The 18,684-nt window shown below is 49.8% G+C and overlaps 1 protein-coding gene across 1 annotated transcript in view; it reads left to right on the forward strand.

Moving 5' to 3' along the window:
* The window catches only part of SHROOM2 (shroom family member 2), a gene marked incomplete at its 5' end in the record, with an annotated part of 137,516 nt that overhangs the window by 55,602 nt on the left and 63,230 nt on the right, over positions 1-18,684 (forward strand). Inside the window, one exon of the mRNA XM_079727326.1 lies at positions 6,125-6,276. Within this exon, the coding sequence (XP_079583452.1) occupies positions 6,125-6,276 (152 nt within the window). The remainder of the gene's footprint in view (positions 1-6,124; positions 6,277-18,684) is intronic.

Below are 18,684 nucleotides of genomic sequence, written 5' to 3' on the forward strand. Positions count from 1 at the left end.
CTTTTTTTTTTTTTTTTTTTTTTTTTCGGTACGCAGGCCTCTCACTGTCGTGGCCTCTCCCGCTGCGGAGCGCAGGCTCAGCGGCCATGGCTCACGGGCCCAGCCGCTCCGCAGCATGTGGGATCCTCCCGGAGCGGGGCACGAACCCGTGTCCCCTGCATCGGCAGGCGGACTCTCAACCACTGCGCCACCAGGGAAGCCCTAGTGGCTGTTTTGAGGATTGGTACACACACAGTTCAATGTGTACATCCTTCCTAATGTATGTACTGAAGAACTAAGAAACCACATAGTCTTGATTCTTTTCTAAACAGGTGTTCCAGTGACTTTCTGGCTTAAAATGTGGAAGCAGCTTTTCCTTAAGAGGATATCAAGTCTGAATACCTTCAAATGTTGATAGGCTGTGACTTCACAGGTCCCACTTCACCGTTTAATATCATAAGCACCACATGCTCACATTTCCATGTTTTTCATGGCACATTCATGGCGCATGATTAGGGAAACTGGAGTGTCATGACCGGCGACAGGAAGGGCCAAGATCAAGAAGTGGTTTTCTTTAGGAAGTAATTCTACTAAAGAACATGGGAGTACAGGTAATTTTATTTTTATTTTTTATTTTTTTAACTTCTTATTTTATATCGGAGTATAGTTGATTAACAATGTTGCGTTAATTTCAGATGTACAACAAAGTGATTCAGTGACACGTATACATGTATCTATTCTTTTCCAAATTCTTTTCTCAGTTAGGTTGTTACAGGATATTGAGCAGAGTTCCCTGTGCTACACAGTAGGTCCTTGTTGGTTATCCATTTTAAATATAGCAGCGTGTATCTGTCAGTCCCAAACTCCCTAACTATCCCACCCCTCACCCCCCGTTGGTAACCATAAGTTGGGTCTCTAAGTCTATGAGTCTGTTTCTGCCTTTTGTAGCATTTTTTTAAATATTCCACATATAAGCGATATCATACGATATTTCTCTTTGCCTGTCTGACTTGTGTCACTCAGTATGACAATCTCTAGGTCCATCCATGTTGCTGCAGATGGCATTATTTCATTCTTTTTAATGGCTGAGTAATATTCCATTGTGTGTGTGTGTGTACACACACACACACACCACATGTTCTTTATCCATTCCTCTGTTGATGGACATTTAGGTTGCTTCCATGTCTTGGCTATTGTAAACAGTGCTGCAGTGAACACTGCAGTGCACGTATCCTTTTGGACCATGTTTTTCTCTGGGTATCCTGTTCAAGACCTATTACGTGCGTGACTGCGTCTCCAAATTGCCATTGAGTATGCTCTGCGTTGTCAGGTTAAAAAGAACTACCCCCCATGGAATGTTAAGCTGACACTCGGGATAGCCAGAGCCTCTTCAAATTCATTATCCCACCCTTCCCTGGTTGTACCAAAAAATAACCAACGAACAATTTCACCTCTTCAAAAAGCGTTTATACTCCAGAAATGGGGTGAGGTGGGGTTTCCTTCTTAAGCATGTTTCCGGAGCTACTGCGAAGCCTGAATTCCCCAAATAGTTGATAAAAACCCTCCTCGGGATGTACGAGAAGGGAGACAGGGACCAGTGACTGTGATGGTATGTTCAGGTCTTAACACTCGAGAGGTTTTTGGTTTTCGACGGGCTTCTCGGTTACCAGAGATGCGCTCTCCGATTATTTCACCATTGGATACTTCTCCTGGATGAGTCAGCTCTCTTTTCCGCAACAAGGGAGCTTAAGGAGAATGAGTCAAATAGTTAAATTAAGCAGACTAAGGAGGTGACATCAGTGATCGTTCTGGCTCACAGAAGGCAGTGCTTTCTCATGGCTTGCTCTCCAGACACCAAAGCTTCCTTTGAGATAGTTGTAACTGATTAATCACGGGTGTGATTCATGGCCTTTGAAATACGATACTGGACTTCACACATCCTTCCTCCTTTCGTTTTGATCTCTGGGCGTCGCGATTTTCCACATCAGTCCAGCTCCACATCTGAGCCCCAGCAGCCGACCCCTTTCCTGTGGCCCATCGATTCTGTCCTTAGACCTTCCTTCCCCGTGTCTAGGGCGCTTGCTTACATTCGTGTTCTCTGCCCTGTGTTGGTTGGAGCCCTTGTTTCTGCCCAGTGCAAAGACAAGAGCCTGCTGCCTTCTGTTCTCGGGCAGAAGAAATTCTTTTCGTGCCAACCTCCAGGAGGAAGCGGCCAGACGCATTTGCTGGCCTAAGAAGGTCGTTCCCCTGCTTCCGTGCTGGCCTTCTGGGGCCCCCACTGCCTCCAGGATACCATGCCAGCTTCTGACTCAAGGTCAAGTTCCTCATCTTCCTCCTTCCGCCCTTATCTTCAGACGCTCCCCGGCCAGAGCTCCGCGCCGGGCCAGGCTGACATTCCTCAGACCGGCCCGGCTTCCCGCCTCCGCTCCATCTACACATCCAGACCCCCCTGTGGCACGTCCGCCCCCCTCCATGCCACCCCTTTCAAGTTGCGCTTCGTGGGCCTCTCTCTTCGTGAAGGCTTTCATCTCCAGCCCCGAGGCCAAGCGAGCCTGGCCCCTCGCGCCCCTGCTGCCCTGACGTGGTTCCTTCCCACGGGAGTCCCGGCTCCCAGGAGAATCAAGGTTCTCCGGCCCCCGTGGATGTCATCCTTGATCATCTGTAACATCCGTTGGATGAAATACAAAAACTTTGTTCCAACGAGACTTCCATTGACTGTTTTTTTTCCCCCCCCGCTGCTGTTTCCAGAAAAAATGTTTCCGTAAGAACAGCAAGGAAATGTGCACATTTGGGGACACTTACGTCTTCATTGAGGCCCTAAACGGGAGGTTTCCACTGCCAGTGAATACTCAGACCAGAATATTCATCCTGGCACGTGAACTTGGGACTTTGCTTCTGCCAGTGGCACACGGACAGGCATCATGGGTGTGCAGTCATTTGTTCTTGTGTGCCTGTCTTTTTGTAAAGGGGCTTTTTTTCGGAGCTACGGCGAGCGACACTGAGAACTTTGCCTGGTGGCTCTAGGACAGGACTGCCCTGTTTGTGGCCCCCCGAGTGCTGCAGATGTCAGGCAGTTCCCTCTGCTAGTGTGGCAGTGCCAAGCGCTCTCTTGACTCTAAGGCAGGGGACGGTGACAAAACGATCCTGAGTGTCTGTAATGCGTGATACGCCGTACAGTGCTGGCAGGCAGAGTCAGTAAGTATCCGGTGAGGCTAGAGCCAACTTCAGGTTTGCCCTTTACCAAGTTCAAGCCTAATTAATTCTTCCAAATTGGAGAAGTTTGGTGGGGTCAAGAGTACAGACTGGAGGTTTTCAGAACGTCTTCTTTTACAACTGTTTTCTCCATGAGCACAATAAACGTCAGACAGATAGTTTGTCTTGGCGAGGAAGCCAAAGGGGGAGAATTCCCCAGCTTCTTTGCCTCCCAAGCCCAGAGCCGTTTTTGCTGGGACCGTAGGTAGAGTGTGGTCAGGACAGGGCAGGTGGGCGCTTCGGAGTGCGGTCTTCACAGGTACGGGAGCGGCTCGGGAAGTCTTTGCAGATGAGGGGAAGCAACACGACGTCATCAGACTTCGGTGACAGCGCTTGGGGACAGTCTCGCAGAACTTGTGCGTCCGAGGGTTTGTGGGAACGAGACTGAAGAACCCACCAGGTCACGGCCGAGTCACACAGCTTGCCTCCAGGGCGTCCTGCCTTGGAAACCTGTCCTAAGGCCCTTGCACGTTCCTTGGTCATAGTGGTCTTGCCTGAAGATTTTTCTCGTGAAACTGAAATTCAGAGAGGGGTCGTCGTAAGGAGAGGGACGCACGTGCTCGCGCTACTCTCGTTCCTCGCCAGCTGTGCGCGTGTTCGCTTGTTTGGGCTTTTGTGACTCTCACCCCCTCTTTCTCCACTTCCTGCACCTTCACCCACCCCTCTTATTCCAGATTTCTCCGTGCTGGGGCCCCAGGGTTCTGTCCTCAGCTCTTGGCGGGTCTGTTTTCTGTGTAGGAGGCCTCCGTCCCCATCCCTCCAGTTTTTAAATTCCTCCGCTACTGGTCACCCCATGAGCAGGCCACCTCTCCCCGGGTACCCTCACCTCACCTCAGCCAGCTGCCCACCGACCCTCCGCCCGGACGGCCCCTTGGCCTCCCACCCGGGACGTGCCAAAAGGGAAACTCTCCACCACATAACCTTCACCTTGGTTACATGTGGCTGAGTGTGTAATCTTGGTGGGGTGGAAACTTATTGACGATCTGTTATTATGTGGGGATAAAAATTGTCTAGACTTTGAAACCGGTTGTTAACCGAATGGTTTGCTTCGTATTTTAGTTAGGAGTGCTCATTTTGTTCATGCTGTTGACTTGCAATGAATAATTGCTTTATTAACCTAGGAAAAGTTCAGCCGTCCTTGGGTTCAGGCGGAGACTTTAGGAAACTACCACGTGGTTTCAGAGCTGAGCCTGTAAGTTGCTTCGTTTCCAGCTCTGTAACTACCAGAGGAGAAACGTTTACGGCTTTAGTGCTTTGTGAGGTTCGGGACGGACTTTTAGGTTAGCCCTGGCAAACAGTCAGAGCAGCGAACTTCCAGACCTGTACACCTCTGTGCCTATAAGCATGCATCTTTTTCACTAGGTTTCCTAGCAGTTTGTAAAAATAATGACTTTTTGGTGTGAAACGGGGGTTGGCAACTTTTTTTTAATAACAAGCCAAGTAGTAAATATTTTTGGCTTCGTGGGTCAGACTATTCTCTTCTCTCCCGTAGCAGTGTATAAACAAATAGCTCTGGTTGTATTCCAGTAAAATTTTATTTACAAAAAAAAAAAACAAACAAAAGGCAGCTGGCTGGATTTGACTCATGGGCCACAGTTTGCCAAGCACTAGTACAGAAAACAGGTTGGTTAATTGATGGACTATTTGATGCTGAGTTGGATTATTACTGTATAGGGAAGACGAGGGTGAGGATTTAAAGATTAAGATTCCTCAGGATAAAAATCATAAAATGCTTTTAAGGAGTCAGGCAATACACATTCATACAGACGTGTTTAACACTGCATAGAGACTATTTTACATACCCAGCATGGCGTAATAATCTAGGACTGTAATGAAAGGAATCAGATACTAAGTGTCAGCAAGGGTGTGGAGAAATTGGAGCCCTACGATGCAGAACGTAAAACGGTGCAGCTGCTTTAGAAGGCAGTCTGGCAGGTCCTCACAATGTTCACCATAGCTACCGTACGACCCTGCCATTCTACTCCTAGGTGTGCACCCAAGGGAAATGAAGATGCACGCGCAAGCACAAACTTGTACACCAGTGCTCACAGCAGCATTAATAGCCAAAAAGGAAAAACAGCTTCAGTACCCATCACCGATGAACGGATAAATAAAATGTGGTCGGTCCATACGATGGAGTTTGCTTCAGCCATAAAAACGAATGAAGCTCTGACACAGGCTACGACACGGATGCACCTTGAAAACCTGAGTGAAAGAAGCCGGACACAAAAGGCCACCTATTGTGTGATTTTGTTTATATGAAATGTCCAGAATAGGCAAACCCTAGACGCCGAGAGCAGATGCATGGTTGCCAGAGGGTGGAAGCATCAGGAAGTGACCACTGACAGGTGCGAACGAGGTTTCTTCTGGGGTTAGGAAACCGTTCTAAAATGGGTGGTGGTGATGGCTGGACAACTCTGTGAATATACTAACAAGCCATTCATTTATCTTTATATGGGTGAATTGTGTGCTCTTTGAATTATATCTAAATACAGCTGTTACAGAAGTAACTAGGTGCAAGATTAATCTATGAGAAATAACTAGTAAATAATAATAATAATAAATCCATCATCAGTTTTTGGAGGAAGGAGATCCAGAAAGTGAATGGGTATTTCTGGCTCTGCTATTTCTGGTGTGTTTCTGAGAGCTCGTGCGCTTTCCCGCCCCTCCATGAATGGTAGACCTTGCGGAGGCAGACCAGGTGAGGGATGCATCCCTGGTCTCCTGCTGGGAATCAGGGCCCAGGTGCGTTCCTTCACCCCTGGGTTGTCCTGAAGCCAGTCTGAGAAAACCTGTGGGTGGCATGTGTCACGGGCATGTTGTATTCCTGGCCGAGTCCTGGAGGCTTGTTTGCTTGTTTGGGAGGCTCACGGGACACACTTCTGTGTTGCAGATCGAAGAAGGAAGCAAAGCCGCGGCAGTGGACAAGTTGCTGGCCGGAGATGAGATCGTTGGCATCAATGACATCAGTCTGTCGGGGTTTAGACAGGAGGCGATTTGCCTGGTGAAGGGGTCGCATAAGACCCTGAAGCTGGTGGTAAAAAGGTAAGACCTGGGCCTCGTGCCTTGTTTACAAACAGAGATGAGCGGGACAGTGAAACCTGGAGTCTGTTGGCTGCGCTGTGTCACTGTGGCAATCGTGATTTGGACTTAAGTCGCGCGCCTGTGTGTGTACGTGTACATGCATGTACACTTAGGAATCTATCTCTTGGCCAAGGATGAATCCAACATCAAAAATTTTTAAAGATTTCTTCTTTTTTTAAAATTAATTTTTATTGGAGTATAGTTGATTTACAATGTTGTGTTAGTTTCTGCTATACAGCAAAATGAATCAGCTATACATATACAGATGTCCACTCTTTTAGATTCTATTCCCATGTAGGTCATTACAAAGTTGTTGTTGTTGTTTTTTCAATAGTTACTTATCTTGGCTGCGCTGGGTCTTAGTTGTGGCACTCAGGGTCTTCATTGCAGCACGTGGCATCTTTAGTTGCAGCATGTGGACTTCTGGTTGTGGTGTGCATTCAGGATCTAGTTCCCCAACCAGAGACCGAACCCAGGCCCCCTGCATTGGGAGCGAGCAGTCTTGCCCACTGGACTACCAGGGAAGTCCCTACAAAGTATTGAGTAGAGTTCCCTGTGCTATACAGTAGGTTCTTAAAAGATTTCTTCTTTTATTACTGTTGACTGTTAATTTTGATTTAAGTGATCTTGAATACTTAAATCTTATTCTTGGCAATATGTAGGTGATTTTCTGGCAGTGAGGAAACTGCTTATGCTCCAAATGATGAAATGTCATTGCCTGTGTTTTACACAAGGTGGCAGGCTACCAGGTTTTGGGGTTTTATGCTAAAATAAGGTGATGCATATAGACTTACAGCTCAGCTAGCAGGTGTTTCCAGTGCTGTGCTGAGGTCTGAGGGGAACAAGTGCATATTCCAAGAAAGGAGATTGTGGATAGAAGTTGGGATGATTTGAAGGAGTCAGAAAATGAAGTTGGGCACGTGATGCTTTTACACACAGGCACTAGAACGGTACTACTGGGCAGCATGGAGGTGTTTTGTGACTTTTTTTTTTTTCTTTTGGCCATGCTGCACAGCTTGTGGGAATCTTAGTTCCCCAACCAGGGACTAGGAATCGAACCTGTGCCCCCTGAAGTGGAAGTGCTAAGTCTTAACCACCGGACCGCCAGGGAATTCCAGTGACTGGTTTCATACAGAAATAATTCTCGACCTTGTGTTTTACAGTTGGCTAATTCATAGTAAAGTGTTGACGTGCCCCTTTTAGCAGAATTAGTGCAGTCTTTCCAAGGTTGGCTGTAAATTTTATTTTATTTTTTAAAAATTTATTTATTTATTTATTGTTTATTTTTGGTTGCATTGGGTCTGTTGCTGTGCGCGGGCTTTCTCTAGTTGCGGCGAGCAGGGGCTACTCTTCGTTGCGGTGCATGGGCTTCTCACTGTGGTGGCTTCTCTTGCTGCGGAGCATGGACCCTAGGCGCGCGGGCTTCAGTAGTTGTGGCACACAGGCTTCAGCAGTTGTGGCTTGTGGGCCCTAGATCACAGGCTCAGTAGCTGTGGCGCACAGGCTTAGTTGCTCCACGGCATGTGGGATCTTCCCGGACCAGGGCTCGAACCCGTGTCCCCTGCATTGGCAGTCGGATTCTTAACCATTGCGCCACCAGGGAAACCTGGCTGTATATTTTACAAAGTAAATTGACTCAAGGCCTTCAGTTTTTAGTACAGACTTGAAGACATACCCCTGTGGACTTTTTATGTATTTATTTTTGGGGGATCAAAAGAGCATCCAAGGAGGGGGTTCAGAAACGAAGAAGGAAAAAATTTCATTCTTTGCCACATTAATGTAGCAGCCTCATTTCTCAGTGGAATAGGCTGTCCTCCTTGTAAATCGGAAAACTGAAGTCTCAGAATGGCCATTTTGGAGCCTTCTGGGGGAGCAAGGGACATGACGGGTGCCATCATGGTGTATAATTTCTTTGAGGTCGCCTTATTAAGCCTCCTAAGGCAGGACGTGTGAAGTTCTCGCAGGATTCCGTTAGGCTTGGTGGAGCGCTGGTGATGGTGAGGGACACTTGACCCACACAGGGGAGACAGCGGTTATAAACCACCACCTGAAATGTCTCCGTTGCAGGGCTGCCCGAGCCCCCAGAACACACAGACGGCTCGTTGGCTTGCTGTCCATCTCCCCCACGGGGAGAGCGCTGGCTTAGTTGACGCGGTGAGCAAACCGTCTCGCCAGTTTGCAGCTTCTTAGCGCAGTGCCCGATGCGCAAGGGCAGATGAAGGGCTTGGACTTGCTGAATCGAATTGATTTGAACTGCACCGGGACGGGCGTCATTGGAGGGCCTGAAGGGGACGCTGACACTGAGGTGCTCATTCAGTAAAACCTGTCAGTGTGACATCGGCCAGCCCAGGGGAGGCAGCAGCAAATAAAACCGAGCCAGCGACACATCCTGGGGGACGGAATCAGGATGCATGAATATTTTCACAGGTCGCATCTCACAAGGTAAAAGTAAAATGTTGGTCGATGTCAGATCTTATTCTAGGGTCCAAAAAAAAAAAAAAGCAGGTGTGTAATAAAGTTGGTTTAGTAATGACAGCTATAAAGAAGGGAATTTGCACCTCAGTAGAAAGTTGGATGAAAGACGCTCATAGGCAGTTCCTAATATGAGAAATGCACATAGGAAACAAGTGTTTAAAAAGACGTTTAACTAGGGATCGACAAGTTTACTTACAAACTAGGTTTTGATTCTCCAGCTGGCCGAGATCTAATGGAATAGCAGTGCCCATTGGTGCTGAGATGCGGGGAAACAAGTGCTTATTTGATGTAATGCTGATGAGACTTTCTGGTGAGTGGTTTGGCAACATGTGTCAAAAGGCCTATTTTGGACTCAGAATTTCATTTCTTGGATCCTAGATATTCAGCCAAAGGGAAATGACTGAAGTGAATTAGGGACCATCCGTACTGCAGAGTGCTGCTGTTATAAATGCTGTCAGCCAAATGAACTTATCTACGAAACAGAAACAGACTCCCAGATACAGAACACAGACTGGTGGTTGCCAAAGGGGGGTGGGGGGTGGGGGAGGGATGGATTCGGAGGGGGGGATTAGCAGATACAAACTATTATATATAGAATGGGTAAACAACAAGGTCCTACTGTAGAGCACAGGGAACTCTAGTCAACATCCTGTGACAGGCCGTAATGGAATAAAATATGAAAAAAAAATATATATATGTGTATAACTGAGTCTCTGCTGTACAGCAGAAATTAACACATTATAAATCTATACATCAATAAAATTTTTTAAAAAGAATACAAGTGCTATTACAAAATTAAAAAGTGGTGTCAGCGGGCTTCCCTGGTGGCACAGTGGTTAAGAATCCATCCGCCTGCCTATGCAAGGGACACGGGTTTGAGCCCTGGTCTGGGAAGATCCCACATGCTGCGGAGCAACTAAGCCCGTGCGCCACAGCTACTGAGCCTGCACGCTAGAGCCCGCAAGCCACACCTACTGAAGCCTGCACGCCTGGAGCCCGTGCTTTGCAACGGGAGAGGCCACCTCAGTGAGAGGCCTGCGCACCGCAGAGGGGACTGAGAAAGCCCGCGCGCAGCGACGTAGACCCAACACAGCCAAAAGTAAATAAATAAAATAAATTTATGGAAAAAAAAATGGTGTCAGTATTTCCTGACATGGAAAGATGCCCCTCAAAGTCCAGTTGAGTGGAACACATACAAGCAGTTATAGAACTGTATAGGCCCCATGAAAAAAAGTTTTAATCTTTAATTGTGGTAAAATACACATAACAAAACTTACCGTCTTATCCACTAAGTGCACAGTCTAAGTGTATTACTTCTCTGATGATAAAAATGTCGAGCTCGTTGCACTTTTTTTTTTTTTTTTTTGCGGTACGCGGGCCTCTCACTGTTGTGGCCTCTCCCGCTGCGGAGCACAGGCTCCGGACGCGCAGGCTCAGCGGCCATGGCTCACGGGCCCAGCTGCTCCGCGGCATGTGGGATCCTCCCGGACCGGGGCACGAACCCGTGTCCCCTGCATCGGCAGGCAGACTCTCAACCACTGCGCCACCAGGGAAGCCCTCGTTGCACTTTTAAAGAGGAGAGGCCTTTGGGGTTCCGTGTGATGTGTGCACAGGACTCAGCAGGAGGTTTGGTCCCCAGGAGGCGGTCAGCTGTGCCCTGTTCTGGGCGGTGCCCCCAGGAGGCTCTGCTTATTGCTCTGTGATCAAGACAGACAGGCTCACCCTAAGGGGTGGGTGTTGGAATGCCGGCTACAGTTACTCCAAGAGTGACTTTTTTTTTTTTTTTTTTTTTTGTGGTACGCGGGCCTCTCACGGTTGTGGCCTCTCCCGTTGCGGAGCACAGGCTCCGGATGCGCAGGCTCAGCAGCCATGGCTCACGGGCTCAGCCGCTCCGCGGCATATGGGATCCTCCCAGACCGGGGCACGAACCCGTATCCCCTGCATCGGCAGGCGGACTCTCAACCACTGCGCCACCAGGGAGGCCCCAAGAGTGACTTTTTATGCCGCATTTATGAGTACTCAGAGTCACACGTGGGCGTGGGAAAACATTCACTTTGGAACGGGAATTGGGGGGACACGTCAGCCTTTCTCCCAACCCCTCTCCTCCGCCCGTTTTGCCGCTCCGGAGAGCGGCCGTGTCAGTACTAATCTCTTAGGTTTCCTTTTAGAAACAGGCACCTACTTATGTGTTACACATGAAAATGGGGGTTGGTCCAGGTTGAGTGCTCCGACTCAAGAGTTCTCCTGACCCCGTGCGGCTCCACGGTCTGGATACTCTGCTGTGTGTCTAGCAGATCCTCTGTGTGTGGACATTTATGGTGCTTCCGGCGTACAGCAGACAGTGCTGCGGTGTGATGCTTTTGTACACGAGACCACATACATGTGTGCGTATAGGCCGTCCTGATCCATTCCTAGCGTGGGAGGTTTTGAGGCAGAAAGTGCCGTGCATTGTGAAGTTTGTTTCTGTTGGGTTTGTGGATGTGATAGGTGACAGATGCTTTTACTGTTGAAATGGGCATTCCTGTCATTATGACCGAGGTTGGGCATCATTCCATGTGTTCAGAAGCTTTCCTTTTTGAATTCAAGGAACATAGTTAAGGATCTAAAAACCGGATGATGTGAGTTCTGTTTGGAGTACACACCATGAGAACTGGGGGTAGGACAGAGAAGGCTTGGGGGCCCAGCCCGTTCGCGGTGGAGTGACTGCGTATCCAACAGACTTGTGGGGAGATGGATCAAACTTTGGCTGTGAAGGGTTGATGGGAGCCCTGGTATAGAATCCCACTTTTGTAATCCGCATACCTGGTTTCCCTTTAAGTGAGGGGTATGCAGAATGATTATCTAGTTTACATAGAGCTTAATATTCTAAGTAACACATATAACCCAATATAAGACCAAACCAAGCAGTTGGTCCAAGTGTTTTTTTTTTTTTTTTCAAGCACACTTTTAAAAACAAACTTAGGTGTTTTTAAATTTTTTAAAGGTAATTTTGGATTAAATTTTAATACTGTGTATGGGTATTATTTTTGCCTATTAGAAAAGTCTGAAACGGTGGTTTTGCCTAGAAATATGAATAAAATTCTACAAAATGGTTAATTAGTTAATACTAGGATCTGTTGCTGTCGTCTGGCACATGGTGAATTACTGTTGTAAGTACTAAAAATGCACATAATAAGGACTTTTAAAACTCCATACTAGGGCTCCCCTGGTGGCGCAGTGGTTGAGAGTCCACCTGCCAATGCAGGGGACACGGGTTCGTGCCCCGGTCCAGGAAGATCCCACATGCCGCGGAGCGGCTGGGCCCGTGAGCCATGGCCGCTGAGCCTGCACGTCCGGAGCCTGTGCTCCGCAACCGGAGAGGCCACAACAGTGAGAGGCCCGTGTACCGAAAAAACAAACAAACAAAAACTCCATACTAACTTACTATTTCCTTATTACAAAGGCACCAGTGAGTGCTTTTAACATGATTTCTCTTAAATCAGTGACGTTTTCTTCTCTATCTAAATCTAAATCTCACCATTCTCGTGTTTCTTTATCCCTAGGCAACCGCTAATCTGACTTGTATCTCAGAGATTAGTTAGCATTTTCTAACTAGTGTTGTATGTAGAACTCCAAAATGGATCATGTACTATATATATATATATATATATATATATATATATATATATATATACACATATAATTTATTTATTTATTTTTGGCTGCATTGGGTCTTTGTTGCTGCGCGTGGGTTTTCTGTAGTTGCAGCGAGCTGGGGCCACTCTTTGTTGCGGTGCACAGGCTTCTCATTGTGGTGGCTTCTCTTGTTGTGGAGCACAGGCTCTAGGTGCGCGGGCTCAGTAGTTGTGGCTCGCGGGCTCTAGAGCTCAGGCTCGGTAGTTGTTGCTCACGGGCTTAGTTGCTCCGCGGCACGTGGGATCTTCCCGGACCAGGGCTTGAACCCACGTCCCCTGCATTGGCAGGCGGATTCTTAACCACTGTGCCACCAGGGAAGCCCTGGATCATATACTCTTAAAAAAAGGGGGGGGTTAGTTTATGAAGGCACTCTGTAGTTAATTGATAGACTGAGCCACCAACACATCAAAATCAAATGTTGCCCTACCTGAGGATCACCAAATGATAAATGAGCTGCCCGAACCCTCAACTGCCTGCCCAGCCCAGGCACCTTAAGAAAGGGTGGCTTTTCTGACGAAGATTGGAAACAGCTTAGGGTCCTGAGGGCGAGAGTGGCCAGTGCGGGCTTGGTTTTTCTCGGAGGTTCTGGGAAGAGGCGTGTACGCGCCTCGGTGTAAAACACGTACCCGTGGTTTTGTGAACGAAGTGGGCATCGTGGATCACATCCTGACGCCCTCTCGCTGGTGACAGCCGCTGGGTGTGCTTGGCTTGCTTCAGCCTGTGCTGCGAGCAGGGCACCCGGCGGCCAGGCGAGGGTGGCGGCGGGCTGACTTCACGAGGCGGTGGCGTCTGGTTTCACGGGGCATGGGCACCGCGTATCTTGTCATCGTTTAGAAGCCGGGACTGGGAGAGCGCGATGCCTTAGGAGACAAGGACCCAGATCAGTGTCTCTCCCCAGCCACGTTTCTTTCCCAGACAGGTGAGAGCCAGCACTGCCTTCCTCCCAGAGTTGTGTCGGCTGGAAACAAAGCAGGGTAACAGGAAGCCCCAGCGGGTGCACACATGTTCTCCTTTGAGATGTCCAGGTGGTATCCTGGCATCTGCCTGGGAGTCAGGGGAACCAGGCACCAGCAGGGGCAGCCTGGCCGTGCCTCCCGGGCACTTTGTCCTTCCCTCTTTGTTTGGCCAAGGAAGTGCTGCTCGCAGGAAAGTGGGGGAGGATGTGGTAACCTCTTCTGTGTCTGTCTCTCTGTGGACTTGTCGCCTGCACTTTCTTCCCCGGTGTCGGCCCCTCCCTGGAGATCCTGACGGGCAGGTGTGGGATGGATGTGGGCGCTGGTATTCCCCTGAGGGCCACGGGCTCTTTTGCTGGGCGGCCACAGTGCTCATACCACTGGCTTAAGCAAATGTGCTTGGAAAAGGTTAAGACCCGAAACTGGGTCACTCGAGGCCTTTTCCTGATTAATGCAGGCATCGGTAAGCCCCTTGCTGTGGGAGACGTGCTGAAGTAGGGGACGCTTCTCGCCCGGTGCTGGGTTAAGGCTGTTGCCGTCCGATGCTGTAAAATGCTCACTAAAAGCTCTGTGTGCACAGCACCGGGATACCATCCACTGTCCTCCGTTCACAGGGAAGTTGTTACCATACGTTCAGCTCCTAAAACATACATGGAATTTCAAACACTGTAGGGAAAATATCTCTTAACGGTCAGGCCGTGAATCATATTGTAGAGCTTGTAATGACTCTTTTGGTCTTTCTTCCACATGTATATGGTAATATTAGTCCTGTTTACAGCGAACCTCACCCGCCACTTCATCGTGCGTGTCACTCTTGAGCCGTCCACTGCTGCGAGCAGTTTTTATGCCAGAGCCACATTATGCATAGGGCTGACGCATGTTTCCTGCCTCTTTGCCGGAGGCCTTAAACCCTTCCGTGACTCTGCTTACGTCCGCTAAGCTTGCCTTCAGGAGGAGATTAACACCCAAGGATGGAGGTTCGCTGCAGGAGGCCGTAAGGGATGGCCACATGGGGTGGCGTGGCGACACATCTGAAGAAAGGAGGTGTCCGGTCTAGGGACGGCACCCGTGCCTGCTAGGAGCAAGCTTGTTGCCACCTGCGTGGGTTTCTGGACGTCCCTGAGTTGCGGTGGGTTCTGCACCAAGCCGGTGTCGTGCCGGGCTCCCCTCTGCTGCCGGCTCCTTGGAGCTGGCCTAGGGCAGGTGGCTCTGTGCGTGGCCCCAGCATCGCTGAGCGCGGGTGTTCCTGAAGCAGCAAGAGGACAGGGATGGATAGGACGTCAGCAGGCTGTATCCTTCCTGCTTTTCCCTCCTCCCCACTTCCTCTCCTTTCTCCCCCCCTCCCCCGCCCCCTCCCAAGAGCCCTTCCCGGGGCAGAAACTATGTTCCCATAGAGGGTGTGTGTCTTCCTGGGGATGCTGGTGGGTGTTGCTTTTGGAGGGTGGTCTGGGATTGATCGTTCAAAGTTCAGGAGAAAAGTGTCTGTTTTGAGCATTGGCGGGATTGTGGCTGTTCGCGGCTGTGCTTATTTTCTTCTTAAAACAGAGCAGACCCAGAGGTTTATCCTGGACAGACGCCGACTCGTGTGGGCTGTTTGCCACTCTCGTTTTTAGGAAATAAAATCAGAAGGGAAAAAAAAAAAAAAGCCACATAGAGCAGAATTGTTTTATTTGGGGAAAGGTTGCTTCTATTCAGATGTAGATTTAGTGTATGGCTTAACCAACTGAATCAGTTGAATCTCTAGGTGAGATGTTTCATATTCTAAGCCAAGTAGAGAGTGGTAAACAGTTATGATTTTGTTTTTCAGTAGAAGGCATGCAAGTGATGTTGATATAAGTTAATTTGGAAACGCTGATGGTTTCTAATGTATTAAGGCAGGCAGAGGATGTTGCACGTAATTTTGTTTCTATACCCTTACGTATACTTGTACTTAGTTATGTTAATGGTTGCACATTTGAGTGTCTGGGGTGTCTTTACCGAAAAATCCATTCTGTTTAAATGTAGCCAAGAAGCTGCATCGGTGCCTTTCTGAAAACTGGGGACAAGCACCGTGACCTCGGGTGGTTTGGACAAAGCGGTTTTAGTACTGGTAGTGCTGGGTGAGATAGTGCCTCTCACCCCGCTTTGCAAAACTTAACGGAAAACTAGCCAGGCCACTTAGGTCTGCTCCAATTCTGCCTGAGTTCATTGTGTGACAGTTCTCCGCGGTCCTTCCTGCTAATGCACCCGGGGAACACCAGAGTCCGAGACAGGCGTGCACTTGCCCTTGCTGGGAGACAGATAAGGGGTGCCCCGGCCTCGTGGGGCGGAACCCTGATGCTTTTATCCCGTGTGAATGCTGTTACTCGGCCCTGGCATTGGTTTAAAATGCAGCTTTGATGTCTTGTATCAGTTTCGGCTATTTAGGTCATTTGGGAATTTTCCTCTTTACCTCTTTCTCCTCGTGTATAAAGGCAGGAGCTCCTGGACTCTTATCCCATTTTATCAAGTGTGATGTCACCACCCACAGCATCGTGTTGTCAGATCAGCGCCGGGGAAAAGAACTCCGCCATTCACAGAGTGTCTGACCTCTGTTTTTATTCGTTCACGTAATGTACGTGGGAAGCGCTCCAGCCAGGCGGCTGAAGTCATACCCATAGGTCCTGCCCTCGGGGCGCTGGCAGCGGAGGGGGCTGATGGGCATGGACGGGAAAAGCTCTCACAAGTGGTGCCTCTGGCAGAAGGAAGTCAGGCTGGAGCCGAGCTCAGCAGTCAGGCTGTCCTTTGAAGGCTGAGCCAGGTTTGAGACACAGACGTGGACCTAAGTCAGTGATGCCGGGACCTCCTAGAGAGGCTGGCAGAGCGGATGGGGGAAGGGAGGAAGGGTAGCTCGGGGCTAGAGCGGCGGGTCTCAGACCTGAGCTCGCCTCTGAATGCCCTTGAGGGCCTGTGCAAACACAGCCGTCCCGGCACAGGCTGTGCCCCGGCGATGCCAGTGCCGCCCGGCCCCGGGAGCAGGATCACAGTATCGCGGCGGGGCGGGGGGCGGTGTGTGGGCTTCACTCCGTGGCAATTGGGAGCAGCTGAGGGTGGTGGGGTGAGGGCAGGAGCTGCCAGAGCTGAGTTGCAGGGAGACTGGTGTGGTAGAAGGTAGAGACAGCCCGGGAGAGGGAGAGGCCGGTCAGCATCTGTCCTCTAGAGGCTTGACCGGCACGGGAAGGAAGCAGCAGCTCAGGGCGGGCTTCATTTTGTGTCTGTAGGGTGGTGGTTTTTATGTGTTTGTTTCACTTTTAAAGAATAAAAAGGGTGTTTGCAGTTGTCGCCCTCCTCCAGCCCGGTATCTCGAGGGCCTGTCCCCACTGTGGGCCTGTCCCTAGGGGCCTCCGCACACCCTCCCTCCCTAAGCTCTGGGGGCTCCTTGCCCGGAACCCACCCCCGTCACCCGCAGGCCTCACTGGGGAGCATTTGAGGAATTTTCCAGCCTGCCCTTTATCTGGAAGGCCCCTCCCCACTGCCGCCCCCCCTTGACGCTTGCTTCTAAGATGCCCCAAGCATCACTGTTGGTTTTATTTTCCCCGAGGACTGTTCCCATCGCCAGTGTCGCCTGCAGCCAACACACCCTGTGGTGCCCCCGTCAAGGTGTCCCGCCAGGCCCTTCCCGTTGGCTTCCCAGCCTGCAGGCCTGGTACTGTCAGCCCCCCACCCGCACTCGTGGGGACCACATGCGGACTTCGTTTATTTTCTGAGGCAGCGCCTGTTGGCTGCGCTTGGAAAGGTTAGGAAAATAACCCGGCGTTCGCGTGATTTTTTTTTTTTTTTTTTTTGAGGGCATTCTGCTGTTTCTCTGAATGAGAAACATTTCATTGAAGCCCTTATTTTAATACTTCCTTTTTAAGAATGAATTTTCTGTATCTAGATCCATTCTTAATTTTCATTGGTATCCTAGCATTTTTTATATTGGTGATCTAAACCCCTTCCTTTCAAAAAAAAAAAAAAAAAAGACTACCTAGCATAAAAAATTATTTTTGAAAATTGAAGTAAATTTAGATTAATTTTGGTGTGCACCTCGTGGGAGAGGTTTCAGAGAACCCTCATTAGGGTGAATAATTGGATTTGGAAGCCAGAAAACCCGGTGTTCATAGTCAGCAGCATTGCTTTTCAGTATTTATGTGGAAGAATATTATGCCATATTGAAAATGACATTTTGGAAGAGTGACAGTGGCCTGGAGGAATGCTCACCGAACCAGGCGGGCTGCAGAGAGAAAGGGCCCCGCCAAGTCTGCACGATGCTCTCAGCTGTCTGAAGCGGGGGGACAGAAATGCAGAGATGTTACCCCCCGTTCACCTTCAGATCACGGGTTATCCCCCTTTACTGTCTTAATCGCATTTCAATTTTTAAATGTTCCATGTTTTCTACAATATGCCTATTCCTTAGGATTTCTGAGCAGCGGTAGCCATTTGAATGAAAAGGATTTCTTCCCTGTACACTGGGGTGACCATGGTGGGGACTCTTAGTCTCCCGTGGGCGTGACTTGGACTCAGCCCAGTTGCGTTTCCGGAGCTGGCAGGATTGTGCAGCTGCACGCCCAGGAGGGGTCAGCCCCCGCATCCCGGCCAGGTCACGGCCGTTTCCTTCCTGGCATCGCGGACCACACCGCCTTGCCCAGAGGCATGGCCTTGGATGTCTCTGGGCTGAGCCGGGCCGTCCTTCCTCCTCCCGGAAGGGGCGTCCTTGCTGGTCTCCCCAGCCGAGCTGGCTTGTGTCTGACTGTGTGGCCTGCGGACGGGGCGTTCCTTTCACAGCTCTCCCTTCTGTTCCTGTTTGATGTCTGTGGGGGACTGGTCCAGCTGTAGCAGACATAGCAGACGTCCCGCCCGCCAGGAGAGGAAGGTTCGGGTGTGGTTCGCTGCATACCTGCTGTGTGTGCGTTTCCTTCTGACACGTGTGGCCCCCTGAGGGGGCAGGGCGGTTAACCCCTAACCAGGTACCACCAGGTACCACGTGGTCCGCGTTCTCCGAGGCCCTCACATCGGAGCATCTTGCCCACCTGTTTTGGCACAGCCTCTGGCCTGTTGCACCCCTCACGGCCCCAGACTTCCAGGGACCCGGGTGGTTTAAAGCCACCTGGAGTGCGTATCTTGTGTGGGAAGAAACACCATCGTCTGTTGAAACGAGAGCCTTAAATCGGCCCCTGCCATTTCTGTTCCATTTGGGAACGCTAGGTGGCGCCAGAGCGTTCGGTCCCCAGAGCTTTCCTGCCCAGCGTGGTCACGGGCTTGTGATGGA

Source organism: Hyperoodon ampullatus (assembly GCF_949752795.1).
Source record: "Hyperoodon ampullatus genome assembly, chromosome: X".
In the NCBI taxonomy this organism is placed as follows: domain Eukaryota; kingdom Metazoa; phylum Chordata; class Mammalia; order Artiodactyla; family Ziphiidae; genus Hyperoodon; species Hyperoodon ampullatus.